The 27,989-nt window shown below is 56.5% G+C and overlaps 1 protein-coding gene across 2 annotated transcripts in view; it reads left to right on the top strand.

Annotated features, from left to right (window-relative positions):
* Positions 1–27,989, top strand: part of PPP2R2C (protein phosphatase 2 regulatory subunit Bgamma) — a 141,540-nt gene that overhangs the window by 81,672 nt on the left and 31,879 nt on the right. For both annotated transcript variants that reach the window (XM_023638387.2, XM_023638388.2), the window contains exons 2-5: positions 1,424–1,521; positions 4,045–4,210; positions 7,009–7,121; positions 11,358–11,535. In XM_023638387.2, the coding sequence (XP_023494155.1) occupies positions 1,424–1,521; positions 4,045–4,210; positions 7,009–7,121; positions 11,358–11,535 (555 nt within the window). The remainder of the gene's footprint in view (positions 1–1,423; positions 1,522–4,044; positions 4,211–7,008; positions 7,122–11,357; positions 11,536–27,989) is intronic.

The following is a 27,989-nucleotide window of genomic DNA, read 5'->3' as shown; positions in this document are numbered from 1 at the left end:
CTTGAGACAAAAGGTAGTGGTACTTTCGAGAAACAGCAGGGAGCCCAGAGTCTGGAGCGGAAGAGCCAGGTGGGGAGCGGTGGGGGTAGGAGGCTGCGGAGGGAGGGTGTCAGTGATCTTTTATTGAGTTGAAAACATGAAACTCCATGGCATTCGACAGTAAACATTTTCCATCGTGCATCTGCCGATCCTGCTCATCTAGGCTCGGTTGGGCGGGAGGCCCTGCTGGGGGCTTGCTGAGCTGGGGCGGCTCGGCTGTACACGTTCCCCCCTCCTCCCCGTCGCGGGACCACTGGGCTAGCCCGGGCAGGTCCTTCTCCTGGCAGCAGCAGAGGTGCAGGATGGCCGCCCGTCTGCTGGCGTCCCACAGGCCAGGGCAAATCACAGGGCAGGTTACCTGGCCCAGGGCGGGAGGCACCGCCAAGTTCCCCGTGCGGGTGCAGGAGAGGGGTCAAGACTGCGCTCCTGGCGTGGGCTGCCTGCCACTCTGAGACCTCAGCCTTTGCTCTGAGTATAAAATGGGAGCCGCTGGAGGGTTTTGGGCGGACCCTCTTGCTGCTCTGGTGAGGCTAGCTTGTAGCCAGGCCAGGGAGACATTGAGGAATCCGTGGCAAGGCTGTGGCAGTCATTCAGGCGAGAGATGGGAAGAAGTGGTTGGAATCTGGAAATATCTTGAAGATTGAGTCAGAGGATTGAACGTGGAGCATGAGAGTGTCAGGGTGACTCCAAGGCTTGGGCCTGAGCCAGCCGAACGGTGGCGCTGTCACCACCCGAGACGGAGAAGGATGCAAAGGAGGGGTTTGGGGGACCAGTGGAGGGTTTTGAGCTGAGACTCAGGAGGTAACCCCATGACTCGGGAGGTGAGCCATCACCCTGGTGGCTGTTAGGAGCCCAGAGTGTGTGTGGGACAAGGGCCAGCTGAGTGTCCCACCTGGGGCTGCCGGGAGGAGGCGTCAGACCCACTGTGCTAAGGCCGGATCAGAGATTTCGCTGCCTAGAGTCCCGGCCAGGACTGTGAATTACGAGGGTCCCGTCCATGGGAAGCTCAGTGTGGCAGAGAGGGACATCGTTGGTCTTGGTGGCCCCCAGAGTTGGGCTAGTGCGTGTCAGGTTTGCATCCCAGTCACCCGGTCAGCACATGAGGAAACCCCCAAACTGCTTCTGGAAGGAAGGGAAGGAGGAAGGAAAGCAGGCAGGCGAGAGACAGTGAAGCCAGCCCCCAAAGCAGGTCTCTGCCCCTCAGTGGGGAGGGGGCACCTGTGAGCCCCTCGTCAGTGCTCCTGATCCCTTGGGCTCCTGCTGCCCTGTGATGGCCCGGCCCAGGGGTGCAGGGGCCTCTGGGGGGCGGGATGGGTGTTGTTCTGTTGAACTGCACAGTGCGGGGCTCCTGATGAATCACGTCTTCCTGTCTCTCTCCCCGCAGCCGATATCATCTCTACCGTCGAGTTCAACCACACCGGAGAGCTGCTGGCCACAGGCGACAAGGGTGGCCGGGTCGTCATCTTCCAGCGGGAACCAGAGGTGCGGCGCGGGCAGGGGACGTGGGGGGGGCTACACTCAGTCTGGGCCTGTAACCCACAGCGTGCCTCTCAGCATCCCACCAGCACTGCATCTCTTAGGGGAAACTGCCGTCTTCCCCGCGAGACCCCTGGGATGGATGGAAAGGGTGCGCTGGGATGCAGGGATGGGACCCTGCATGTCCGGGGGAGGGAGTCCACCGGGTCAGCTCACAACACCACCTTCAGAGCCCTGGCTGCTCAGCTGGTGTTTGTTGGTTACTCGCTGTGCCCCTGATCCCAGGGAAACAGTTCAGAGAGCCAGCTGCTGCCCTGGGTTAAGCCTGCAGTTAAACCACTCTCTGCCCGGGTGGGCCGGCGCTGTCCCAGCCAGAGGTGGGAGGGCGGGACGCTCAACCCTTCTGCAGCTGTCAGGCCCACCCACAAGCTGTGGCCGGCCGTCCTGCTCAGCCCCACACCCCAGCCTCTGAGGGTCATTGTCCTGGAGAATCCCAAGTCAGACAGAGCGGCCTGAACAACCCGCCCAGGGGCACCATTTCTGAACCATGGGAAGAGCCTCGTGATAAAACGGCCCCGCTGTGCAGCACCGCCTACGTGCAGATCCCTCGCTACAGCACCTACGTTCTTTCCTCATTTGCTCTTCAATGCCCACCTCGGAGGGTGGGGAGCAACACCCCATTTTACAGATGAGGACACTGGGAGAAGTCACCCAGCTAGGGAGCAACGACCAGGACGGAAACCACGACTGTGTGTGGTCTGTCACTTACACACCACCCTGCTCTGAGAGGGGGCGGCAGACACGGGCTGGGATTAGATGCTGAAGACAGGATGGGGCAACACCAAGGAGGTGGGAGGAGGAGGGGAGGGAGGAAGAGGAGGAGGCGGGAGAGAAGAAGAGAGGGGAGGAGGAAACGATGAAAGAGAGAAGGGAAGAAAGGAGATGTTGCAGAACCATCCTCCATCAATCGGTTTCTAAGCATCGTCCCCAGAGCTGATGTCCCTGAGGTCTGACTTCACTGGGTTCGCTCCCATAAGCCTCCCTCCTGACACCCTGGTGGTGCTGTTAGGTGCTGTTACTACCCGCATTTACAGATGGGGGGACCGAGCTCAGAGGGTGTGAAATAGCTTGCTTACCAAGCCAGAAAGCGGACAGCCAAAGATCGGGTATCCAAACACGGTCCTGTGGCTGGAGCGTGTTGATCTCACGAGGAGGCCCAGATAGTCCCAGCAGGGATTGCACAGCCAAGCCTTCTTTTTTGCCAAATTCCAGAAAGAAACTCAATTGGTAGATGCAAGTTTCTCGATTTTGAATTTTTCTCCTTTAATTTTTTTTCTTTATTCTGGTCCTGCTGACCTTTGTCGTAGACAGTGCCCATGGGAGATGAAGTGAGTTAGAGGCAAAAATATTGAAGAACTTTAAAACTTTCCAGAAGCAAGACAAGTTTAGAAATATAAAAATAGATACTTTTTAAAAATTGACAGGGGCCGGCCTGGTGGCGCAGCGGTTAAGTTTGCACGTTCCGTCCGCTTTGGCAGCCCGGGGTTTGCCTGTTTGGATCCCGGGTGTGGACATGGCACTGCTTGGCAAGCCATGTGTGGTAGGCGTCCCACATATAAAGTAGAGGAAGATGGGCACGGGTGTTAGCTCAGGGCTAATCTTCCTCAGAAAAAAAAATAATAAAAAATCAAAAATAAATAAAAATTGACAGAAAACTTGCAGTTGTGCTTGGTGGAACGTCATTGCTCTGCTCCCAGGCAGTCATGCTTCTGCTTGTAGTTTCACATTGTCACGTGAACTCGAATTGTCTACTGGGAAAGTGGTTCCTGGTGCTCATAATGGACTCACCACCTCACTATTTTGGGGGCTCCCCCAGGAGGGCCCTTACTGTAAGGAGCTCTGCTGCCTAACCCAGGAGGGGACCCACCGGGGAAAGTCAGGTGATGGTATTCTGTCCCGGGTCTGACGTTGCAGGGTGTTCTGCCCGAGGTAAAATGTCCAAAATGCGTTCATTCCTCAAGTCAGGCCCGCGTCGGACACATGGACATGAGGAGCACGTCAGAGCCTCGGCTTTAGTGCCAGACAGGCCTCAGTGGAGTGAACGATGGCATGTAGGGGACACGTGGCTCTGGGAGGGGGGGGGGTCGAGTCTCCTCTGAGGCTCCACTTGCTTGTCTGTGAAATGGGGAGAGTCGCGGTACCTACCGCAGCGGGGCCGTGAGGACAGACAGAGAGGAGGCGTGGGAAGCACTGAGCTGCCTGTCCGGCAGTAGTGGGTGCTTAGTAACCGTGAGCCTGGGTGCTCTTCTTATTACTGGACGGAGGAGGGGACGGGGCTTGGCTCCAGCCACACAGCAAGTTATTGGCCATTTAAAGAGCAGCGAATTCCCTTTGACCCTTGATTGGATCTGCTGGCCCTGCTGGACGCCGGTCACCATGGCCACATCGGCCCTTGGCGGCTTTAACCATGCTGTCCCCGCCCCAGCCCCACCGTCCTGCAGCTCAGGCCCCTGTCTGCCTTCCTTGCAGAGTAAAAATGCGCCTCACAGCCAGGGCGAGTATGACGTCTACAGCACCTTCCAGAGCCACGAGCCGGAGTTTGACTATCTCAAGAGCCTGGAGATAGAGGAGAAAATCAACAAGATCAAATGGCTCCCGCAGCAGAACGCCGCCCACTCCCTGCTGTCCACCAACGGTGAGCGGCCGAGCCTGGGTGCGCGTGTGCGCAGCCTGAGCGTGTGTGTGTGCTGGGGCCTGAGCATGTGTGTGCACACGCACGGGGTCCTGAGTGTGTGTGTATGTGTGTGTGCACGGGGGCCTGAGCGTGTGTGTGTGCTGGGGCCTGAGCATGTGTGTGCACACGCACGGGGTCCTGAGCGTGTGTGTATGTGTGTGTGCACGGGGGCCTGAGCGTGTGTGTGTGCAGGCGTGGGCGTGTGTGTGCACACGCACGGGGTCCTGAGTGTGTGTGTATGTGTGTGTGCACGGGGGCCTGAGCGTGTGTGTGTGCAGGCGTGGGCGTGTGTTGTAGCAGTTTACCATCAAACGCTGTTTTCCACCTCGCTTACAGGGTGAGCATTTTTCTGGGTCTCCAGAACAGGAAGATATTTTGAGCAGCGTGTAAATTGCATACAGTGAATGTGCCGGAGCTTCCCCAGCCTCTCCCTGTGGCTGGACATGGGGCTTGTTCCCACCAGATAAATAGCGTCCTGAACGTCTTTTGGGTGCTTTTCTTTGGGGTGGAGGGAGGTCAATATTCCTGATGAAGGAGGCCAGGTCAGGGCATACAGTGAGCGCGGGGCAAATGTAACTCTTCATCCAGCTCCAGAGTGGAGGTTATCGCTCGATGGCGTGAGAGCAGGACTGCTGCGGGAGCCAGTGGCCACTTTATCCTTCCCTGTCAGGGAGAGGGCATGTACCCTCTCCAAGCCCCCAGGGGACTCCCGGCCAGACTCCTGCTTCCCGCAGTCCACTTGGAGGGCGTGGCTCCTGGCCCGGAGGCTCAGCTTCCTGCATCCGCATCCTCCTGCTGGTCCTCCTTCCCCTCTCACCCCATCATCTGAGTTGCTGCGTGTGGGAGGAGGACAGGCCTGGATTCTGTCCCAGCCCCGTGACCTCGGGGAGGTGGCCTTGCTTCCCTGAGCCTCAGCTTCCTCACCTGTGCAGCGAGGTGAGTGCAGCTCCCTCTGGGCTCTGTGAGGGTGGAGTCAGGTGACACCCCGAGAGCAGCCTGTGAGAGCAGCCGCGATGCTGCAGCGTGAGTGAGCCTGTGGATGATGCCACCTGGCCTCCCCGAGGGCTTCCAGACTCAGTGCATCCTTTAAGGCATCCCTGAACCGGGTCAGACTCAGTCCCCCCACCCCACCCCTGTCCCTGGAGGCTGGCCCTCTCTGCCTCTCACCCGGCCAGCACCCTCCTTAGCCCTTAGGCCTCTGCTGGGTGTCGCCTCCCACTGAGCCTTCGCTGACCTCTCAGCTGAGCCAGGTGTCCCTCCCTGGGCGTTCCGGCCCCTGCTGACCCCCGTCCTGCCCCCTGGGCTCCCACCATTCTGATTGCATATTTCTGCACCACATGTAGGGTCTGTGTCCCCTAGGGGTGCCCAGCACAGTCTCAATGCTCAGCAAACCCCTGTCTTGGACCAGTGGGCCCTTCCCCACGCTGGAGCAGAGGCAGCGAGAGATCCTCCCCAAGAACAGGGCCCGGGTCCAGGAGGGCCCAATGCGGTTCACACCCTGGCCCTGCCACTTCCTCTTCTGAACTGTGACGATTGTGCCACCTCATGGGGTTATCGGGAGGATGAAACGGACTAACGTCATAATGGGCTTAGAACAGGCCGGCACCTGAGCTTTTTACTGGTAATCATTTAAGATGCCCTGTCATTCTCCTCCGGCCTCTCTGGAGGCGAGGTCAGCTTCAGGAGCCCCTGACATTCCCACTCAAAGTTCCTGTCCCTGGTTTTGAATCCCAGCCCCACCCCTTCCTAAGGGCGTGTCCTTGGGCGCCTGTCAAGTGCTTCATTGAGATCATTTTCCCCCTCTTCCTTCTCATAACGTGACGGTGTTTGTTTTGGCTACTATAGCAGTCAGGGTTCTCCAGAGAAACAGAACTAATAGGATGAGTGTGTGTGTGTGTGTGTGTGCACATGTAGATGTAGATAGAGATAGAGACAGAGAGGTTTATTTTAAGGAATTGTCACATGATTGTGGAGACCGGCAATTCCAAAATCTGCTGGGCTGGCCGGCAGGCTGGGGCCTGGGAAGGGCTGATGCTGCAGTCCAGTCTGAAGGCCGTCTGCTGGCACAATTCCCTCTTCCCCAGGGGAATCTCAGTATTTTTTCTTTTAAGGACTTCAACTGATTGGGTGAGGCCCACCCGCATCATGGAGGACGATATCCTTTACTCTAAGGATTTAAATGTTAATCTCATCTAAAAAATACCTTCACAGCAACATCCACTCATTTGACCAAATACCTGGGTACTGTGGCTTAGCCAAGTTGAGACATAAAATTAACCATCACAGCTACTAAAGATTACTCTTTTGATGTTCTTGGCAGGATTCCAGAGACGTGAAGCCATAGAGAGCTGAGTTCTGGATGGGCAGGATTCTGCTCAGAAATAGCAAATAGGTTGCCCTCTTTTGTCTGCCAATGAAGGGCTTAAAAAGCAGGAAGCTACATGAGTAAGGTCTTTCTGGAAATCAGTTGAGAGATTGATAATCACCCTTAAAAGTGTCATACCCTTTGACCCAGCAGTTTCACCTTTGGGATCACTTGTGAGGAGCTGGGGAATGAAGATAGGGGTTCCTAGGCAAAGATGCTCGTCGCATCTTCATATGTAGGGAGTAAAATTAGACGGAACCTCCGGATCCAAGAGCGGGACAGCGGTTAAGTAATTTCTGGATGGATGCCCCTGATCTGGTGGACTGACGTGGGTCTTCCAGTCTCTGTGCTGCTGTTAATCAGGTGTCTTGTTTCTCTTGTTCTGCTTTTAAAGATAAAACTATCAAATTATGGAAGATTACCGAACGAGATAAGAGGCCCGAGGGCTATAACCTGAAAGATGAGGAGGGGAAGCTCAAGGACCTGTCCACGGTGACGTCCCTGCAGGTAAGACGGTGACTACGAGAGACGCCGACCCGCGGGAAGCATGTTGATGCTTCTTTAGGAAACAAGGGGGACCTTAGGACTTGAAGGGCCTCTGAGGGTCGAGCCACAGTCAGGTCAGATCCTGGCCGGGCTGCTTGCTCGTTGGGTGGCCATGGTCATTTCCCTGCTCAGCTTCCTCACCACCAAAGCAGAGACAGTCATCTTTCTCCTAGAAGTCTTGCGGATGAGGCGAGGTGATGCATAAAGTGCTTTTCAGCTGCAACAGACGGTAGAGAGCAAGGTCTGTAATCCCTTGTTAGAAAAAGGGGGGAAATGAGGCCCAGAGAGAGGCAGCAACCCACCGGCAGCTGCTCAGCTGAGTGAGTGGCAGAGCCAGAAGGAGAACCTGTGAGCTGAGCTTTGTGGATCCACGCCCTTTGCCGAGGGGCAGAGGCAAGCCTGGCACTTGTGCTTCTGCAGCCTGTGTGAAGGCTCAGCTCCGAAGGCTGCCGTTGACGTCAAGAGGCCGGGACGATTCAGCTGCAGAGCCGTGCTAAAGGAACTCTTGTCCCCGCTCAATTAAAAGGCAAAAACTCATCTTTCTTCATGGAGAGGCTGTGAGATGTGGAAGAAAGAGTTCTGGAGTCAGAGGACCTGGGTTCAAACCCTGCCTCTGCCACTTCCTGGCAGTGTGACCTGGGGCAAGGCTGCCAGCCTCCACCAGCCTCCACTTTCTCATCTGGAACAAGAATAAACACTTGTGTGGCAAGCGTGTGTCTTCCAAGCACTCTGGCTGTAATAATTCCTTCAATCCTCACCACATGCTATGAAGTGACCTAATGATCAGCATCCCCATTTTGCGGATGAGAAAACCGAGAGCTGGGATCCAAACCCAGGGAAGCCTGGCTCCAGAGTCAGCATCCAGTCTCTTCTGTAAACTGGAAATGAGGTCCCTGTGTCATGGGAGAGCCATGGGGTGTGTAGTGGGTCATGCGGGAAGGACTCTATAAGTCAGTCCCTTTCCTTCTCCAGCAGGGTGGGAAGCCCACCGAGGCTGCCTTGTGTCCCCGGCTTCCAGAACTGAGCCTGGCACATGCTGGGTGCTTTGCACGTGTTTGCTGAAGGTGATGCTGGTGCACACCCAATTCGGATTTGTGCTTTCAGCACACACTTATTGAGCACTTGCTGTGTGCCAGGCTCTGCTCTAGGCACTGGGAGGCTGCAGTGAACAGAGTCTCGGGGTGGGACCTGGTCCTGACTCAGGGGAGGTGGCCTCAGAGGGCTGTGCATCGGGCCATGACTGCTGCCTGCAGCTCTAGTTTCCACGTCCTAGCTGATTAGAAGCAGCTGGGCTCACGTCGCGTGAACTGTGTCCCCCTCGGCTCAGACCTCAGCTCAGTGGGGGCTGCTCCAGGCGGGGGGCGGTGTTGCTGGTCTGGGGTGGTGCCGGAGCTTCCCTGGGCCCCGACTGCTCACAGACCCGCTCACTGCTTGTGGGGTGGCTGTGGGCCTTTCCCTCCTCCGTGCCTCAGTTTCCTCACCTGCTAAGTGGAGCCGATGACTCGCTTTTCCTGAAACAACTTGGCAGGCGCACTCGAGAAGCATCCAGTGAGTTGTCATAAATATGAAGCGGTAATCAATGTTGTTTCCGAGAAGGAGAAATAAATGTTTAAACATGTCGGCCTCTAAATGACTGGCAAATTACGCAAATAAATTCTGAGAAAGCGGGGAAGCCAGTTAGCTCTGGCGGAGAGTAATGGGAGGAATGGTGCCCCGTCCCCGCCCCAAGAAAGTTTATGGGGGTTTCATCTGGCAGGAAGGAGGCAATTATCGCCTCTGATTGGCCTGGCATTGGCGGCAGAGCCAGTGGCCCAGGGGAATCGTGTTTCTTTCCCTCCTGGAGTCAGGTTTTTCTCTGTATGTCACACACATCCCAAGACATTACTTAACTGTAAACTGAGGCTGGAGAAGAAGAAAGGGGGGAAGAAGCTGGGTGTCTGGTCTTTCCTCATCCCGCCTCTTGCCTTGCCTCCTCCCCACTCACCCACGCCACCCAACCCTGTGCAGCCTTCTCCCTAAGTCATGCTGCTCATGCTGGAGGCAGCTGTTACTTCTGAGAACCTGGCCTGTGCTAGGTCCCTGGGGTCCCAGAGGTGAGCAAGGTAAGCCGGAGTGCCCACCCCTGAAGTGCACCCAGCACCCCGAGGACACAGACATGGAGTCACCCGCACATCGGAGGTCAGTGCTGTGACAGACGGAGACACAGGGAAGCCTTTCTCTACCTTATCTATTTGGTGAACTTCTATTCATCCTTTAAAACCCTATTAGGCTTCACCTCTTTAAAACCTTTTCTACACAAGCCAAATGAGAATCCTTCTCCTTCCTCTGTCCACTCTAGCCTCTTGTATCCCACACTGCTCTGTCCTTAGTGTTCGTGTGTCTGTCCTCCTGCCCTTCACCTCGACTAGACTCTGGCTTCTGGAAGTGTGCAGGGGGCATATCTTATTCAGGAAACCCTAAACCTTCAGGAAAAGTTTCTTTTCACTCTTCGTCTCCTTTTGTTGTTTAATGGCTTTGAAATATGGTCCAGGGGTGGCAGTGAATGGCTGATGCGCTGCGTGAACTGTTCCGAGGCTGCCAGGAGCAAACAAAATTGCTGGCAGGAGGGGAGGCAGACTGAGAGGCCAAGACTTTGCTAGGCCCGGGATTCTCTGACCTCTCCAGGAGCAGGTGCGACTTCAGAGAGTCCAAGGGTCCCCACGGCGGGCAGGGGCTGTTCCCTGAGGGAAGGTTAGGAGCCGACGGAGAATATCTGACACGCAGGGACGTGCGCAGGGCAGAGGCCCCACAGAGGGGCTCAGACACACCAACATCAACTCCAGGCAGACAGGCTAGAAGCACGCAGACTCAGAGCCAGCGACACAGAACCATCCAGAGCCAGGCAGGCCGTCACACCAACACTGCATGTACACACACGCACTCACATACACCCACACTCATGTGCACACTCACACATCTACACTCGTGCGTGTACACACAGGCACATGCACGTGCTCACACTGGGTGCCTGGTACTTGAGAAAATCCAACATGGGCTGCAGAGTTGCATTTGTGTCAGAAGGAACGCCTCATGCTCACCCACCCCCACTGCAGCACCAAGGCTGTCACCTCCCGTCTCAGCTGTCCCTGGGGGGCTCGAGGGACACAGCCCCTTCATTCCTTCACTTGGCCATTCAGTCATCACTGGAGGACCTCTGTGCTGGGCACGGGGCTGAGTTCCAGACACACAGAGAGGAGCAGGAGAAGCCATGCCTCTCGCCCAGGGAGTCCCCACCCACTGGGTCCCCAGTCCACCAGGAAATGATCAGAAGCAGATGACAACCTCACGATGTGGTCAGGGCTGTGAAGAGGGACTTACCAGCTGTGGGAGCTCAGGGAGCCCCTGGCCCAGCCTAAGAGTTGGGTGGAGCCAGGAGAAGTTCCCTGGGAGAAGGAGGTTCTCTCGTGTCCCACGTCAGCCCGAGTCCCACTCACCCGGCCTGTTGTGTGAGTCAGGCTAACACCAGCGCTGTAACAGATAACCCCGGCATCACAGGGAGAACACAGCAATGTATTTCTCACTCATAGAAAGGTCCAGTGGGGGCGTTCCTGATTGGCACATGGCTCTCCTGCAGGCATGCAGGCTCCTTCCATCCCACGTGCCCCCATCCCTAAAGCCTGGGTCCTCACATTCTAGCAGTGGAAGGGGAAAGAAGGCAGAGATGGTACTCCAGCCTCTTAACCCTCTTGGCCTAAAAGCGCCAGGCATCACTGTGCTCACATCCCATTGGTCAGAACAAGTCACATGGTCACACCCAGATGCAAAGGCAGCTGGGAAGTGTAGTCCCCACCTGGATAGCCACTTCCCTGTGGAGGGGACACAGATTTTGGGGGACAATCAGCTGTCTTTGCCACAGTATCTTCTCATTCCAATTTAGAGATGAGGAAATTGCATTGCAGAGGGGTTCTGCCATTTATTCAAGATCACATGGCAGGCTCAGAACCCGTCCCAGAAGGCAGGCTTTCCTGCAGGGCTGGCAGGTGATGGATGTTGGCCAGGTGGCACTGCTTATTTCCGACACATGCAGGACGGATGCCCATTGGCACGCTCCCAGCCTCTCGTTTTGATCACATGGCCCTGGCGCTGCCTGGCCCACGTGGCCTGCGCCTGACACTCCCCCCTCATCGCCTTGCTCTGACCGCCCCTCCTCCTTTGCAGGTGCCCGTGTTGAAGCCCATGGACCTGATGGTGGAGGTGAGCCCAAGGAGGGTCTTTGCCAATGGCCACACCTACCACATCAACTCCATCTCCGTCAACAGCGACTGCGAGACGTACATGTCGGCGGACGACCTGCGCATCAACCTCTGGCACCTGGCCATCACCGACAGGAGCTTCAGTATCCTTTCCAGCTGCGGGCCCTGCCATCATCTCCCAGGGACGGGATGGCTTTTGGGTGGGGAGCTGGTGTCTTGGTTGTAAGCAAACTGACCTGGGGGCTTCTGCCTTGTTCGACTTCTTCAGTGAGCTACCTTCTGGCTCAGAGTGTGAATGAGGACCAGATGTGGAATCATGTTGAGTTTATTTATGAAAACTTTAAAACCGTGGCTGCTGAGGGTTCCATTCCACCCCTCGCCTCCTCCAGAGTGACCATAATCCCCATCATCCTGGGACCTCCCCCTCCCCAGGGACCTTGGAGGAGACAGAGAGTCCTCAGGTCAGCCCTCCTGGAGGAGGGATGGTTGACTTATCTGAAAGTTGACCGAAGGCTCCTCTGGACTCTCCTCGATGGGGCCAGAGGCAGGTGCATCGGTGTTTGATGAACAGCCTTGGGGGCCCTCCTAGAGCCTGGAGTGACAACCAAGTATCAGAAGCCCAGCTGGATGGGGTCAAGGGGGGGCCCTGCTCAGTGGTTCCTGTATCTGGGCAATAGGATTGACTCCAGCCCCCACTGACTGGTGAGGAAGGAACTGTTGATACATGAACATTGGCCCTGGGAGGGGCTGAGGCTCAGCCCAGTGGGGGTGGCGGTGGACCGAGCAGGCAGGTTGCTAAGAGTCACTATGCTGCAGACTAATCGTAATAATAGTACACTGTGAGGCTCTGTGCCTAACATCGACACGTGTTACTGTTCACCTGTTTCAGCCTCACAAGCTGTGAGGCAGGTGCTGCCCTGATTCCTTTACAGATGAGGAATCGGACTCACAGAGAGCCCGCAGTAACTTACTCAGGGCTCACACGGAGCAAGTGTCAAGGCTGGGTTCACACCCAGGCCCTCCGGCCCCCGAGGGCATGTTCAGAAAGCCCCTCTTAGAAGGGCCCAACCCTAAGCCAGTGGAAACTTTAGCATCTCTCTCCTTCCTGCCCCAGAGGAGTGGAGTGCTCAGAGCTGGGAGGGTCAAAGTGGATTGGGGTGGTCATGAAGGCTCCAGGAGGAGCTGGGGCTGGAGCTGCTTTGAGAGATGGGAGCTCAGATTTAGGTGGATGGAGAGGGCCAGGATGGGCATCAGCCTGACCCTCCATTGGGGCCCGACCCCTCTCTCTAGCCCTCAGAGCATCAGTTGGTCAGGACCCTTTCTGTCGCAAGGGTCAGAACACCTCACTCCATCTGGCTCAAGCGAAATACAGGCATTTACTGACTTATGGAACCATAAGAGAGCTTCCGGCACAGGTGGATTCCGGGGCTCAGACAGCATCGTCGGTTCTCTCTACTTCGTGCCTCTGCCCTCTGCTCTGGCTTCAGCCTCAGCTCTGCATGGTGGCAAGTTGGCACCAGCAGCTCAGGCCCTGTTGTCCCAGAATAAAGTCCAGGAGAACAGAGACCAATTCTCTCTACACTGTCCCATCAAGGGCCCAGATGGCACCCAGTGGGCTCTGATTGGGCCTGAGGGGCACCCCAAACCCATCCTTATAGGGGGGCATGCAATGCTCTGATTGGTCAGTGCTGAATCGTGGGCCCCTCCCTGGCACTGGTGGGGAGTGGTTGCCTCCACTCCCAGCACAGTGTCTGAGTGCGGGAAGGGGCGGTCCCCTCGGGAGGAGAAGGCACTGCCCCGGGAGTTGGGGGCCTGCATGGTGGGCAGCACAGACAGACATCCACTCCCAAGTCTGATGCGTTGATGGCTTCCCAGCAGAATAAGACAAAGGGTCAGCAGGAGCTCCAGGGCTAGGAATGGGGGCGGGCGTGGGACTTGTGTGACTGCAGCTGGCCATCCTCAGAGCTCCCTGCACAGTACTCTACAGTTTACAGAGCAGCTCGTCATTCGTGATCGCACTTGGTGCTAATGGGGGTGCGAAACTATGAACCGGTGGCAGTGTTATCATCATCCCATTTTACAGATGAGGCGATGGAGGCCCCGGGAGACCAGGGGCTGGCCCAAATTCCCCAGCTGCAGGACCAGAGCTGGGCTCGCGCTCAGGCCTCTGCGGCCTGGCCCAGTGCTGTTTGCCCTGCACTCGGGCTGCTCCCCTGCAGCCTTGGGACGGTGGCGCCACCCTCCTGGCGCCCAGTTTCCTTATGGTATGACGAGGGTGGGGATGTACGTGACCCTTGCCCGATTTACATCCCCGGCTGTTGTGAGGATCCAGTGACACTGTGGATGCCAAAGCCCCTTGTAAAGCGCTGCAGTGGGTGAGGGCTTGTGCTCCCTTTCGGTCGCTCAGCCATCAATTCTCTGGTGCCTCTTCCGCCCCAGGCCCTGAGCTGAGCCCCCGGGACACAGGGACAAATGAAAGAAGCTCAGCCCTTCCTTTGAGGGCCTCACAGGCCGTGTCGGGATGTCGTCCTGGCTGTAACCCAGGTCTGCACAGGCTGCTGTGGGCCTCCACGGAGGGCTGAGACGGAGGCACGGGGAGGAAGCTCTCAGAGCCTTGAGGAGGCTGCTGAAGACCCCAGGGTGTGTGGGAGGGGGTGACGAGCGAGGAAGGGGGAGGTGGCAGGGGAGCGGCAGCGGGCCTGGCTGACGGTGTGAGTGGTGGACTTTCCCCTGGGGCCGGGGTCTCCAAACGTTGGCCATTCGCAAAAACCCTTCACACCTGTTCCTCCATCTGTGTGCCTTGTGTCCTGTCATTTACTTCCCAATTTTTCTAATTTTTATTAATTTTCATTAAATGGAGTTGCTTTATTTTTGCCTAAATAAATGCATTTTGAAAGGGACTTTAATTTCACTACCATAAGTGAAAATAAAGTGTATTGCATACCACAAATAGGAGGTAGCCATAAAGATGAATGCTGTGGAAACAACTCAGGGGGAATAACGCCCATGCTCGGCCCTCTCCGGTGGAACTCTCTGGGCAATGGACGTGTCCTCTTGTGCACGGTGCAATGTGGTAGCCACCAGCCACGTGTGTCGTGGAGTACCTAACATGTATCCAGTGCGGCTGAGGAGTGGGAGTCTTTATTTAATGCAGATTTCAGGATAAATAGCCACACGCGTATGGAGTTGGACAATGCAGACTGTGAATGTTGTGTGTTAGACCCTGAGGCTAGTTCTTTCTGTCAAAGATGGAGGTGAGCAAACACTTGAGGTGTTAGAGATGTAATAGCACCGGAGACTTTCTCTGTCATGCATCAAAAGGACTGAAAAATAATGGAAAACCTTTCTTGGTGTATGAATCTGTGTTCTGAAACCTGTGTCTGCCTCACTCCTAACTGCTTGTCAAGCGATAAGAAGCTATCGATGCACCGTGAGCAGGGGGGCGTCACTGCTCAGCCTGGAGGGAGGGAGACCCTTGGGGCTGTGACTGTGTGTCCTGGGTGGACTAGATTCCAGCAGTTGAACCTGGAAGTCATGAGACCAGCAAGCAGATGCAGGGAGAGGCAAGGATGGGCAGGGTAGAAGCATGGGCATGGCAGGAGGCAGGGGAGTAGAGAGTAAAAACATAGATTTCATAGATTTGAGGCTGTATCATAACTGTCTTTTGGACCCGAGTGGCCACAGGGCATTGGAACAGGTTAGTCATGGACTGAAGACACAGTCATCCTGAGTCCTTACTGTCAGCTACGCCTCGTTGCCCCATCTTAAACACACAGATTGTGCCCTGTCTGCATGTTGGAGAGCACACCATTCCGCAACGTATTTATTGAGCACTCGCTATGTGCCAGGCCCTATGCCCAATGCTTCAATTAGGGAGACAAAGATCCTTCCTCTCCTGGAGCAGACAGACGATAAACCATTAATATAATAAACAAGTAAAATATCCAGCATGTGAGCAGGTGATAAGTGCCATGGGGAATGAGTGGAACCAGCCATAAGGGTGGTGTGCGTTTCTGTCCGACGATGTTCACCTGCGTGGCTGCAGGTGTGGGGCAGGTGGAGAGTAAGCCAGGGTGCTGGTTTTGCCCAGTGAGTAAGCAGACGTGGGGCTGACGCTGTACTCAGGGGAGGAAAGTGATGAGGGAGCCTCGGAACTAAGCCAGGTGAGGTGGCGAGGGCTAATGACAAGAGGGGAGCATCAGGGCATTGGGGGCCCCTGTGAGAACCAGGGGGCATCCCTGGCTGCAGACCTTGCCCTCTAACTTTGTGTTAAATCTGTATCTTGCCTCTAATTTTGTAAAAATGAATTATTGGTTCATCTGAATTGAGGTGTCGAAATATAAAAACGTCCTGTCTCTTGGAGAAAGAGGAGTGTGTGTGTTACAGAGCTGGGCTCAAGGCAGCCTTGCCTGTGGAGCCTAAGTCCAGTTAGGCAGACAGAGGAGCTGAGTGAGTGTCCAGGGTGTGTGGTGGTTGTGGAAACCTCCTCTGATTAGCTCAGTTCATCAGGGAGCCGTGTTGCACGTGGCACTCCCCATGGCCTGCTGCCACTTGACCACGAGAGCAACAGGACACAGGGACCCAGAGCAGAGAAACCTGGCACCCGCCCCATGGACCCCAGCCTCACCCGGCAAGGAGGTGTCAGGGCTGTGGGTGCAGGTGCGATGATGGGTCCGATAGCAGCTGAGTAATTAGAGAAGGTGTTTCATTTCCAGCTTGGGAGAAGGTCAGAAAGGCAGCTTGACTCCTCGCTGAGCTGGGGAATTGCTCTGAGTTTTTGAGACACCTTTTGAGCAAGTAGCTCCTGGAGGGTTCTAGACCTGGGGGTTCGCATTCCTTTCACTCTTGCTCTCCCGTGTCTTGACTTGTCCTGATGCTGCTGTTCAGTCCTCAAGGCCACTGGAAGTTTTTGGCTATGTTACCATGTCCTCATGTCCACGTATTAGCACGCTCCACTGAAGCAGAATTGATTCAAAGCAAAAGTTTTAGAGAGAAAGGAAAACCTTTTTAATAAAGGAGAAAAAGTGAGCATGGTTTTCACCATTTGATGGAGGAAAGCTGACTGAGAGGGCCTTTCCTCTGCTAACTCCAGAAATGACTGCTCTGAACGAGGGAGGAGCCTCTGCTGTGTGCCGGGCACAAGCATGGTACGGTGCCTTCCTCTGTCACCAAGGCTCAAATGTGAGGAGTCCTCCCAGCTTCCTTCTTCTGTCTCACCCACAAAATGGAAAGAGGTGCCAAGCCCTGCCCATTCTCTCCCGATGGCTCTGGAATCATGCCCTCCCCTCCATCCCTGCCAAAGGCCCAGATCAGGCCACGTTATTCCTGACAGCCCGTTGCCTGAATCCCACCTTGCCCAGCCAGCTGGCCCAGCACTGAGCTGTGACTGGCTTATTGGAGCTTCTGGCCTGACCTTGTCTGTCCCCAGCTTAAAGCTCTCAGCCGCTCCATATCAGCTTCTAGAGAAAGTCCGAATCCCTCAGCGGTTCCCCAAATGGTCACTTCTTGGTGACCAGCCCCAGCCCACCTCCCTGGGGCCCTGTGCATCAGGCTTGCCCACACCTTCGGGACACTGGGTTTCCCTTCCTGTTACTGGGGTGGAGGCAGCGCTCTGCCTGCTGCTGTTCCTTCTCCAGATCGTCCTTCCTCTCTTAGCCTGGGGGGCTCCCGTTTGTCCACAGGCGTCACTCACAGCCCTTTTTACCTGATCATGTCTGCTCTGTCCACTCTACGCCCCTCCCAGGCCGGACAGAGCCCCTCTGGGCCCATACTCCCTGGTCACACTGGGCTTTCCTCATCTTAAGAGATGAGGTATGACCACCTCCCCCATTTTCTGGTGAAACCCTTGAGTTTAGGAACCCAGTCTGAGCCCTCTCTGTATCCCCACACATAATGCAGGGCCCGGCACATAGTGGGTGCTTACGAATGGTTGTAGATGATGACTTTGGAGCAAAGAAGTCCGCAGTCTCCATCTGGTCTTAGTATACAGGCAAATCCTTGTGAATTTGGGCTCCCGGGGGCTCAGAGACCCCGGGCACTAAGGAGAAGTGGTCTGGGCTCTGGGATCTAGAAGACCTGGCCTCAGATTTATAGCTTAACCCCCTTGGCCATCAATTTCCACGAATGTAAAATGGGCAGATTCCTTATCATAAGGATATTTGTAAGGAATAAAAAAACCTTTCACATAAAGGGGCCCAGCAGTTGGCTGGTACTATTTTCCCTCTTAAACTATAGGCCCTCAAATATGTAAGGCTGGTTTTCACAAAATCCCAGCATCGTCTCTGATAGTTGAAGCCGGTTTCTCCCTGGCGCCATCTCCACATCTGTGTAAACAACCTCTCACGTCCTTTAATACCAACATTTTGAGACTGTCAGAGGCAGCACTGGGTGATTTTTCTTGAGTTCGATGCGTCTTAAAGGTAATGGATTGCACCGGGGACCTTGGCTGATGGACCTCTGCTTTATTTTTAGCACGCGGAGAATTGTAAAGATGGTTCAATTGGTTTTTCTCCTCCCTGAGCGATTTCTCATGGTGGGAGCTGGCATTACACCTAGCCTCAGCCTGGAACACATTTTTGATTCCCATGTGCAGAGCTGGACGGTGGTGCTATAAGGGGTGTAGGCTCCAAACCTGTCAACACACAGGTGCCCGTGCGCTGGGCTCCTTCTCCACTCAGGGAGCAAAGCAGAGGACTGGCCAAGGCCCCTCCATGTGCCAGGCCCTGTGCTGGCCGAAAGACCTAGAGCCTGGGGTCCAGCCCTGCCTCTGCCGGTCACTCGGGCTTTCTGAGCCTCACTCTTCTTGCCCATCCAGTGGGATGTGTCTGCTGTGCTGGGGGCTGTGAGGGCAGAACAGGGCCAGTGAGTACAGGACGCTGCAGACACAAAGCCCACACCAGCTCTGGCTCCCCGTCAGGCACCTTACAACCTGCCTCTTTTCATCTTCTCACAGTACCTCTCTACACTGAAGGAAACGGGGGGCATCTGCTCAGAAATGCCCCAAGTCTGAATCCCCCAGATCAGTTTTCCACCTGACAAGTGTGTTGTTAAACTGTTACCAGCACACCACTGCTCTGGGGCCTCAGCAAGGCTGCAACTGGTCCTCGAGCCTCCCCGTGGCCCGGGGCTCCCGCACGCTGTCCATGGTGCTGACTCCATGGGGAGCCAGGGCTGCTGCGTCGTCGTCGTCCTCACCACCTCCCGCACCACCGTCACCTCTTCCTGAGCTCTTACTCTGTGCCAGGCAGTGCTCCAAGCACGTTGCCATATTAACCTATTCAGTCCTCCCCACAATACTATGGAGCAGGCAAATTAACATCCCCCTTTCACAGAGGAGGAAACCAAGCGACAGAAAGGTGGAGAACTCTGCCCAGAGTCACCCAGCTGGGTGGCAGGGCTGGGATTCACATGTGGGGCATCTAGATGCAGAGCCCGTGCACCTCACCGTCACACTGCCTCTCTGTCCCGATAGTGACAGCCCCAGGACAGCACTGCTGGCACGTTTAGTCTGCAGACGCTGGGCTGAGTGCATGCACTCGTTGCATTTAACCCTCATGGCAGCTCGCGTATGGGGTGCTGTCGTTCTCTCTGTCTTACAGACGTGGAGATGAGCTCTGAGAAGCAGGAGCACTTGCCCACGGCCCCTCCTGCCCCCGTCACTCTGGGTGATTGCCCGTCCAGCGCCATCAGTGCGATGTTTCCTGGCTCTTACTTTAGATCCTCGGGGAAGGCGGGTGCCTTCACGCCGTTGTGGGGGTTGTTTCATAATGTAGGCAGCAGCTGCATGGGCTTCGGCAGCTGTGTGACATTTCTAACATTTCCTCTAATGGTGGGGACACGGACTCTCTGGCGCTTCCAATCCCTTCCTGACAGGCTTCCAAGGCATTTGTAGGACACGCTCCTGATTAAAACCCCCTTCACCCCAGGCTGGAGCCCGTCTCCCTTCCTCTCTCCCTCCCTCTCGCAGCTTCTCAGCCTGGCGCTTCCCCCTCACTTGGAATAGCCCCGACCCTGGCCCTCTGCCTGGGTAACTCCTGCTCACCCCTAGGCTCGGCTCAATGCCTCTGCCTCAGAGGACCCTTCCCTGATGTTCCGGACCCCCTCAGGGCCTCGTTATGTGTCCCATCACTGCACCCTGTGTGTCTCTCCCGACGCAGCCACTGTGGGGCTAACATCTGGTTTCAGGGCTGCGCTAGGAGCCCCGGGACGTCAGGACGGGTCTGGTTTGCCCCTTCTCTGTGCCATGAGAAGGCGGTCACCTGGGTGTGCGTCCCAGCTCTGTCCCACCTGGGTTTCCCCTCCCAGCTCTTAGAAACCCAGGCAAGCAACTCAGCGCCACCCCTTGTAGTCTTTCCTGAGGAGGAAGAACATTGCACCTTTTCCAACCTGCTTAATTTCATGTTTTTTTGAGAAAGAGAAACACCTTGATTCTGACTTAACTAACTTTGTTGCTAAAAGTCCTAACCATGTGCTAGGGCCTTTGACTTATGTCATCTTGTTAGATCCTCATCACAGCCCTGCAAAGCAGATATTGGTAACCCATTCTACAGATAGGAAAAGCAGGGCACAGAGAGGTTGAGAAGTTTTCCGAAAGTCACACAGCTGTTATTTGGTGGAGTAGACTGTCAAGCGCTGGTCTTGGTGACTCAAAATTCAGTGCCTTTCTAAGCCTGTCTAAGCATTTGGGAATCACATAAGCTGGCTTGTGGTAGAGATGTGTCGACTGGATCATCACACAGAGAAACGCAGGGCTTCAGTGGGCTTATGCAGCGAGTGGTTACTCAGACCAGCCCCGCCCCCACGGCCCCGCACGGCCCCAGCGATCCCGTCCTTCTCTCCGAGTGGAATGCAGTGTTATGGTCGTGAGGCTCTGAGCAGAGAAAGAGGGAAGATGTTATGGTTGAACTGTGCCCCACTCCAAGATCTGTATGCGGAAGCCCTAGCCCCCAGCACCTCAGAATGTGACTGTACTTGGAGGGGGGTCTTTAAAGAGGTGATTAATGTACAAGGAGGTCATTAGGGTGGGTCCTAATCTAAGAAGAGGAGATTGTCCTTATAAGAAGAGGAGATCAGGACACAGACACACACAGAGGGAAGATTATGTGAAGACCCAGAGAGCAGGAGGCCCTCTGCAAGCCAAGGAGAGAGGCGTCAGAAGGAACCAACCTGCTGACACCTTCATCTGGGGCTTCCTGCCTCCAGAACTATGAGAGAATAACTTTCTATTGTCTAAACTGCCCATCTGTGGCATTTTGCTACGGCAGCCCCAGAAAACTAACGCAGAGGCACGGGTTGCCAGGAACCTCCTCTAGGATGTGACATGGTTTGGCCTGAGTGCTTACAGCTCATGTCTGTAGACAGGTCATCTCTTGGAGAAAATTTGCTGAAAAGAACCAGCTTTGCTAGCTATGCCCCAATGAAACTGTGTCCACATGCAAGAGGCCTTCCAGGGCCCCTCCACACCCAGCCTCCCTGGGGAGCCAGTGGGGGAAGGCTCTCGTGGCATGGCCCTTGGCAGACCTGCCTCCATCCTCACTCCGGCGGCTGCTCGGTTGCCATGGAAACAGCCTCCACCATCCTGAGAGCAGGCTCCTGCCGAGACATCTGGGTAAACCACGCTTTGCTCGGTTAAAGCCGTGGAGCCCAAGGCTGCATCCTTCTCCTCACTGAACCCTTGCCCGCTCTCAGCATCCACCTTGCTGAAGACACAGCCGGTGCAGTGAGCCCCAGGAGCGGTGCCCTTGGGGGTGCTGACCACATGGGAGAGCTGCATATCGTGGGAGATGCAACCATCCAGAACAGAGGGGGCAGAGGGAGGCGCACCCGCTGGAAGTCTGGAAGCCAGAAGTCTATCCTCGCTCTGCCACGCTCCACGTGTGGCCCCGGGCAAGTCGCTTCCCGGCCCTGGTCTCTGTGTCCTCTGTGGGATCGGAGGGTGGGTGGTCCCTTCCTGCAGGGATGCTGAGGGGCCTGGCCTGTGGACTGCCCTCAGCAGCTGCCCCAAGGGCTGACCGTGTCTCCCACCTCAGTTAGTTGCCGTGTCTACAGAGCCATCAGTAGTGGCGTTGCCGCTAAAGCCCGCTATGATGTTAGTTAAGATTTGTGTGCTTCTCCAGCGTTTCTGGGGCGCTTCCCACACCCACTTCTCACGTGAGCTCCTCACCAGAGCGAACCAGCAAGACCCATTCATTCCACGTGCCTGACTCACACTTTACGGTCAGCAGGCCTCTGCCCAGCGGGAGTGACGGCCCTTTGTACCCGTGCCCCCCGTCCAGGAGAGGGAGACGGAGGCTCAGAGAGGTGCAGCTCAGCAGAAGGGGGGCTGCTGGAGCCGCAGTGACCTTCTTTCTGACATTTCACAGCTGTCCGAGTCAGGGCCCAGGCAGCGTTGCGGCTTCCGACCGAGGGCCAGGACGGTGCTCGGTGCTGCTGTGACCCCAGCCGGCTTTGGGACCTCAGGCGATGCCCTTGGCAGTGGGAGATGAAGGAGTTTCTATAAAAATCTCTGCAAACCTGATGACTCTGCAGAAGGCTCGTGGGACTGTGTTCCTGTGTCCTTGTCCGGGAGAGCCGAGGGCTTGGCTCTGGGGCCGGACAAACCCGTTTCTGAGCTTTGCTGACTGCCCAGGGTGTGGCCCGAGCCTGCAGGGCTGGTTGGAAGAGCTGAAGGGCATCTTTGTCCTGGGAGTGGGGGGCAGGCAGAGGGCCCCACCTGCCCTCCAGGGCGGCACTTGCTCCTGAAGTTGAATTCAGGGCTCTGGGGGGAGGAGGCCAGCCTGGGGGTGGGGAGGCTGTTTTTACACAGTGGCCCTGTATGCTGAACAACAGCGAGATGGCAATCCCCCTTCTAGGCCCGGGGTCAGCAAAGTGCAGCTTAGGGGGGTACCGGGGCGGGGTGGGGAGCAAATCCACCTGTTCATAAAGTTTGATGGGCACACGGCCACGCCCTTCGTCTGCCTACTGTCTGAGGCTGTTCCGCACGACACAGCGGAGTTGAGCGGTCGAGGCAGAGATCTTATGGCCTCTGTGAGCCTGAAATATTTACTCCCTGGCCTTTTTCAGAAAGCGTCTGCGCGCCCGGGTCTAGAGTGTACGCCTGCTCTCCTTGGACCTGAAGGAAGAGGGATGCGCTGTAGGACACGGGGGGCTGGAGCGGATGGCTGCCAGGAACCAGAGACAGGCCGCCAGGCCCCTCCCTGCCCGCCCGCCCCACACTCCCAATGTTGGGTCTTGCCTCTCCCGCTCCTGGGGCCTCAGATCACACCAGTCCAGAGAAGCTGAGTGACTGGCCTGAGGCTCCAGGATCGATTAAGGGCAGATCTGAGCCTGAAACCCAGGCTCCCGGGCAGCCCGTCAGCACTTGCCTGTGGCGTTATGCCACATGCCTTCTCAGGGCCAGGCCTTGTGCTCAGCATGTCACATGCACCATCTTAATTAATTCTAGCGAAACCGTAGGATGTGGGGCATCTGACTGCCATTTTGAAGTTGGGGAAACTGAGGCACAGAGAGGTTCAGGAACTTGCCCAAGGACACACAGCCAGCAAGTGGCAGAGCCTGGATTCACCTGCAGGCTGGCTGGCAGGGCCCGGGTTTGTGCTTCTCCCCCTGCTCTGCTCTGTGTCCCAAGTCACAGGAGGCAGGCATATTGCAGACTCTGGGACTCAGTTCCAGTCCTGGGCTGGCCCCCCTCTGCCTGGCCCCGAGCAAGTGGCTTCTCCTTGCTGAGCCTCCATTTCCTCAGCCACGGAAGGGGGTGCACCTCACCCGCAGGTGGAGAGGACTGAAGGCGGCCCTGATATGCCGGCCGTGGGTGGGCCCCAGGGGCTTGGCTGGAGTTTGGGGTGTTAACAGGAACACGATTTTGCCCGCAGTCAGATGGAACATACGGTGCAGCCAGTGTTTGCGGCCTGGAGAGAGAAGTGCTGAGGGGTGTGTGAGCGGAAGGCAGTGGAGACCGGAGGGAGTCATTATGGGGAACGGCAGAAACCGGGTGAGCAGCGGGCTCCTGGTTTCCGCGATGATGCTCTCGCGTTTGTGTGGCTCCCGCACTGCTTCCTACGTGCTGCAGAGTGACAGCTCCTTTTAGCGGCCCTGGTCGGTGACAGTCTACCCCTAAAGCGAGCCCCCCGTGGCCTGGGGTCTCCTTGCCCCTGCCGTCATCTCCACTTCAAGGCCTTCTTCCCCTTGAGCTGGGTTTGAAACTTCCTGCACTCCCCGGCCCTGATCAGAGGGGCCCACGCTGGCTGGTGTGTTCACTCAGTTCAGCAGCTGCTCACCAAGCACCTACTGTGTGCCAGGCCCCCCTCTAGGCCCTGGAGGGGCAGCAGCAATCCAGACAGACGAGTCCCTGCCGTCCCTGAGGAGGCGGACAGTCAACAAATAAGCCAATGGTAATAAACAATGATTGATGCTTGCAAAAATATAAAATATATATATAGCGAGGTGAAAGAGAGGTTTATTTTGGGGAGAGAAGGAGGTTTCTAGGAGAAGACCACTTTCTTCAGGAGACTCTGGGTGGAGATCTGAAGGACACAGAGGAGGGAGCCTTGCAGATATTGGGAGAATTGCTCTCCAGGCAGAGGGAACAGGAAGTGCAAAGGCCCTGGGGTGGGATGGTACCTGTCACATCCTGGAATGGACACTAGGGGGCAGGGGTACCAGCTGCAGAGGGCTGCGAGAGAAACAAGGAAGAACCCAAGCTAGATTTACAGTTGTGCGTCCCTGGTTCAGACGCCAGCTCTGCTGCTCGCTGGCCCTGGGAACTTCTGAGGAGCCACCTAAATAAAACTAAGGGTAGTGTCACCACCTTCCACTCCGGGGGCAGGGGGACAAATGACTGTGACAGGGTTTCTCAGTAGGAAGGACCGTTTACGAGGAAGGGTTGAGAATCGCCTCTTCCTCTGATGCTCATTTGCGCATCAGCCCTGCAGCAAACACCCTGAGTGCAGGCGCTGGGCAGGCTGTGTGCGACGGGGCCGGGGGATCTGACGGTCCCTCCCCTGGAGCTGACACTGAGAGCGGGAGACGGGCATGGACACAGCGTGGCGATCCCGAGGAGGTGAGGTCTGCCAGGATGAGCAGATGGGTAGAGCCTTGCCTTGGTGTTCAGCCAGAGTCCATCACCAGGGAGTGTTCCAGAAACTTCACACTGTTGGGCATGGCTGGAGGGGGAGGGAGAAGTGGCCCAAGGGGAGGCTGGGGACAGGCAGGCAGGCAGGGTGATCGTGACGGGCCTTGAATGCCCAGCAAGCTGTTTGACTTCTCTGGACAGTGGGGAGGCCACCAAGCAGCGCAGTGGAAACCCAACCCCTGTTTAGGGAGTTCGCTCTGGCTGAGGTTGGGGGGGACCAGAGGCAAGGAGCCCCACGGGGCAGAGACGGCCTGGGCTGACGGGCAGAGCAGAGGGACCTTCAGGTGGAAGACCCTGGGTCAATGTGGCGAAGGAGGGAGTGGGGAGGGTTTGGACGCTGCCCTGATTCCCGGGTTGGCGTCTCAGGGCTGGGGGTGCTGACACAGGGAACTGCAGAGAAGGAGGTGGCCAGGACGGAGCCGGAGGAAGGTGTCCACAGCCCTGGCGTTATGCACAGGTTGTTACTGCCCAGCTCCCAGGAGGCAACCTGGGTGTCTGAGTTTCCCGCGGCCACTGTAACAAATTTTCACAAACCGAGAGGCTTAAAACAACAGAAATCTCCTGTCTCACAGTTCCAGAGGCCAGAAGTTCCCCATCAAAATGTGGGCGGGGCTGAGGTCCCTCCGAAGGCTCTAGGGGAGGAGGCGTCCTGCCTCTCCCAGCCCCTGGCGGCCTCAGGTGTTCCTTGCAGCTGCATGGCTCCAGTCTCTGCCTCCATCGCCACTGGCATCTCCTCCTCCTTATGAGGGCACTCAGTCACTGGATTTAAGGCCCATTCTAATCCTAGATGCCTCATCTTGAGATCCTTGACTGTATGTGCAAAGGCCCTTGTTCCAAATACGGTCACATTCGCGGTCTCTGGGGTTAGCATAGGGACGCGTGTTTTGGGGAGCCGCCGTGCAGCCCACTGCGCTGGAGGAGAGCACCGTGTGCTCAGCCGAGGGGCCGGGTGGAGCGGGTTCCTTCTCTCCTCTCCATCCTCTCTGCGTGACCTGCTCCTGCCCCTCCTGCCTGGGTCTGCGGAGCTTTCCTTGTAGGGAGGATCATTCCTAGCTGCCAGGGTGTTATTGGAAGTTAAACGAAACCCATCAGACAGTGGAGTACAGTTAGATGGAAAAATAGAACATGAATAATTCACCCACCTTTGCCAGGGGGAGGGGCTCATCAATGAGCCTCATTATGCTCCTTCCCGAGGGCGGGCGGTCCCCACGCGAACCCTGTCGATCACCTTTCTGCAAGTAGGCTTTGTGCAGCTGATCACGGAACAAGGGAGAGGCCATGGCGGGGTTAGTCCTCGAAATCAAAGGGTGCTCCAGGATCACGCCCAACCCTTCGTTGGGCAAATGGGGGAAACTGAGGCTTCAGGAATAGAAATGACTTTTGCATGTGACACTCAACATTCCAGAGAGAGCTGAGGCCGGACGCCCCACCCAAGGCTCCCAACTTCCAACCCAGCACAGGTCCTGCTGTAGTCAAAGCCACGGTGTGTGGTCACTGCTGGACCCAGTGTTGCAGGGTGTACAGGCACGTGGCCACGTGGGGGAGAGTCCAGGCGTGCTGGCCCTGTCTGTCTGGGGCAGAATTATCATGCTGAAGGGTCTTCTTCCACACCTGCTTCCCTGGTCAGAAATCTGTCTTCAGGCCTCCGCTTTCGGACGTGACTAAGGGGATCCAGTGGGGACAGCCCCACTCAGTAACGGATTCCTTTCGCATGCCTGATGGCTCCAGGGAGAAGCCAGGCTGCAGGCACCGGGCAGGTGCTGTGGCGAGCTGACCCGGAGGCCTTGGAGAGGCCATCCCGGGATCAGGTGACTGTGGACCCCGTTGGATGGCCACACACCTAAGGACGCTGTTCTGGCCTGGGATCCTGAGGTGGGGGACTGCCCACTGGGCCTCAGGGGCCCCTGCCTGGTGGGGGCCCTGACACGTTGACCACGTCTGTGGTTTTGTCTTCCTCCACTAGGGTCACGTGGAAATGAAGCCTCCGTGTTTCACACCCATCTCTCCTCAGCACCCCTGTATCCAGAATCCTTTAAACAGCACAAGAGTCCGCCAGTGATGCGCAGGCGGTGGGAACCGCAGTCCCAGGCTGTTGGCAGGGCCCAGGCGTGGGAGATGCTGTCTCCCCAGCTCCACATGGGGCCTTCAGGCCACGTGCATTGCCCCTCAGCCACTCATGGCTCAGGTGTTGTGTGCTGCAGAGGACTGAGACATGGTTGAGCTCTCTGTTCTTTTAAAAGTCGCTGTGGCCTTCTACAGGTGTCTAACGAGTGTGTGGAGAAGGCAGGCACAGCCATGCGGGGGTTGGACGTGGCCGTCATGAGGCCATCAGGGGCTGTCAGCACTATGGGGGTCTCCCTCAGCAGGAAGCAGGAAGCTCACACTCTGCAGTCAGGTGGCAAGGCCACAGCCCTGTGCTTGGCCTCGGCCCCCGTGTGAATCCGGGACCAGGGTCTGTCTCCACAGGCCTCCTGGGACTTTCGTGTCCCGAGTTCTGTGGGCAGATGCCGTTGCTGTTGGCCCTAACCCTTTGTGCGGAACATTAACAGGCGCTGTGCTAACGCGTGTGATGGTTCATCGACGACGTCCTTTTCCTCCGACGCCCTCTGCAGTTTGGTGAGAGGCTCAAGCCGACCAGCAGCCGGCAGAACCTCGCACAGAGCACCCGCAGGCCTTGCCCTGAAGGGTGGGCTGCGAGGTCCGTGTGGATGGACTCAGCGTCGCAGAAGTCTTGGCTCTTTTTCTCTCTTACCCTTTCGTCTCATTTTTCGTGATTTAATCTCTGCTTCTTCTCGTACCAGAAAACCACCGTTTCCCGGGAAACCGGTCCAGGCACCGATGACATAGCTCCTTTTCCCCTCTCTTGATATCTTTCCGTGGTTCTAGTTTCTGGTTAATGACGTGCTTCCGGGAAGCAAGACTTGAGGGTGGGCACGGAGCCCTCCTCGGGTGCACAGACTCCACCACCTTTTCTGATATTTTATACTCCCATGTTTACAGAAGTCGGGAAGTGCCCCTTTCTTATTGAGAGAGGAAGCAGCCTGGGCTGGGGGGTTGGGGGGGCTGACAGCACAGGGGTCTTAGAGTTTCAGCTGGTATTTTCCAGAAAAAATCATAATAACTGCAGCTGACATTCACTGAGCTCTGTGTCCGGCAGTGTGCAAACCTATGAGGTTAGGACTGTTAACCCATTTGACAGATGAGGAAACTGAGGCATGGAGAGCTGGGGAGCTCACCCACAACCACAGGGCCAGGAGGTGGCAGAGCTGGGACTCTGACTCCAGGGCCCACATGCAAATGAAGAGGGAGGAAGGGGCATTTTCATCAGAGGGAGCGGGCTGTGGAGAGCCACAGGCAGAGGTGGGGAGTCCAGAGGCTAAGGGGTCACTGTCGGGAAAGACAGTGCCTTTTGGGCAGAGTGACCAGTAGGTCACTGATGTGAAGTCAGAAAGGTAGAGAGGCCGGGGC

This window comes from Equus caballus, chromosome 3 (assembly GCF_041296265.1).
Source record: "Equus caballus isolate H_3958 breed thoroughbred chromosome 3, TB-T2T, whole genome shotgun sequence".
NCBI classification, from domain to species: Eukaryota; Metazoa; Chordata; class Mammalia; order Perissodactyla; family Equidae; genus Equus; species Equus caballus.
Note: the sequence above shows the minus strand (reverse complement) of the source record. Positions and strands in the feature narration are given on the sequence as shown.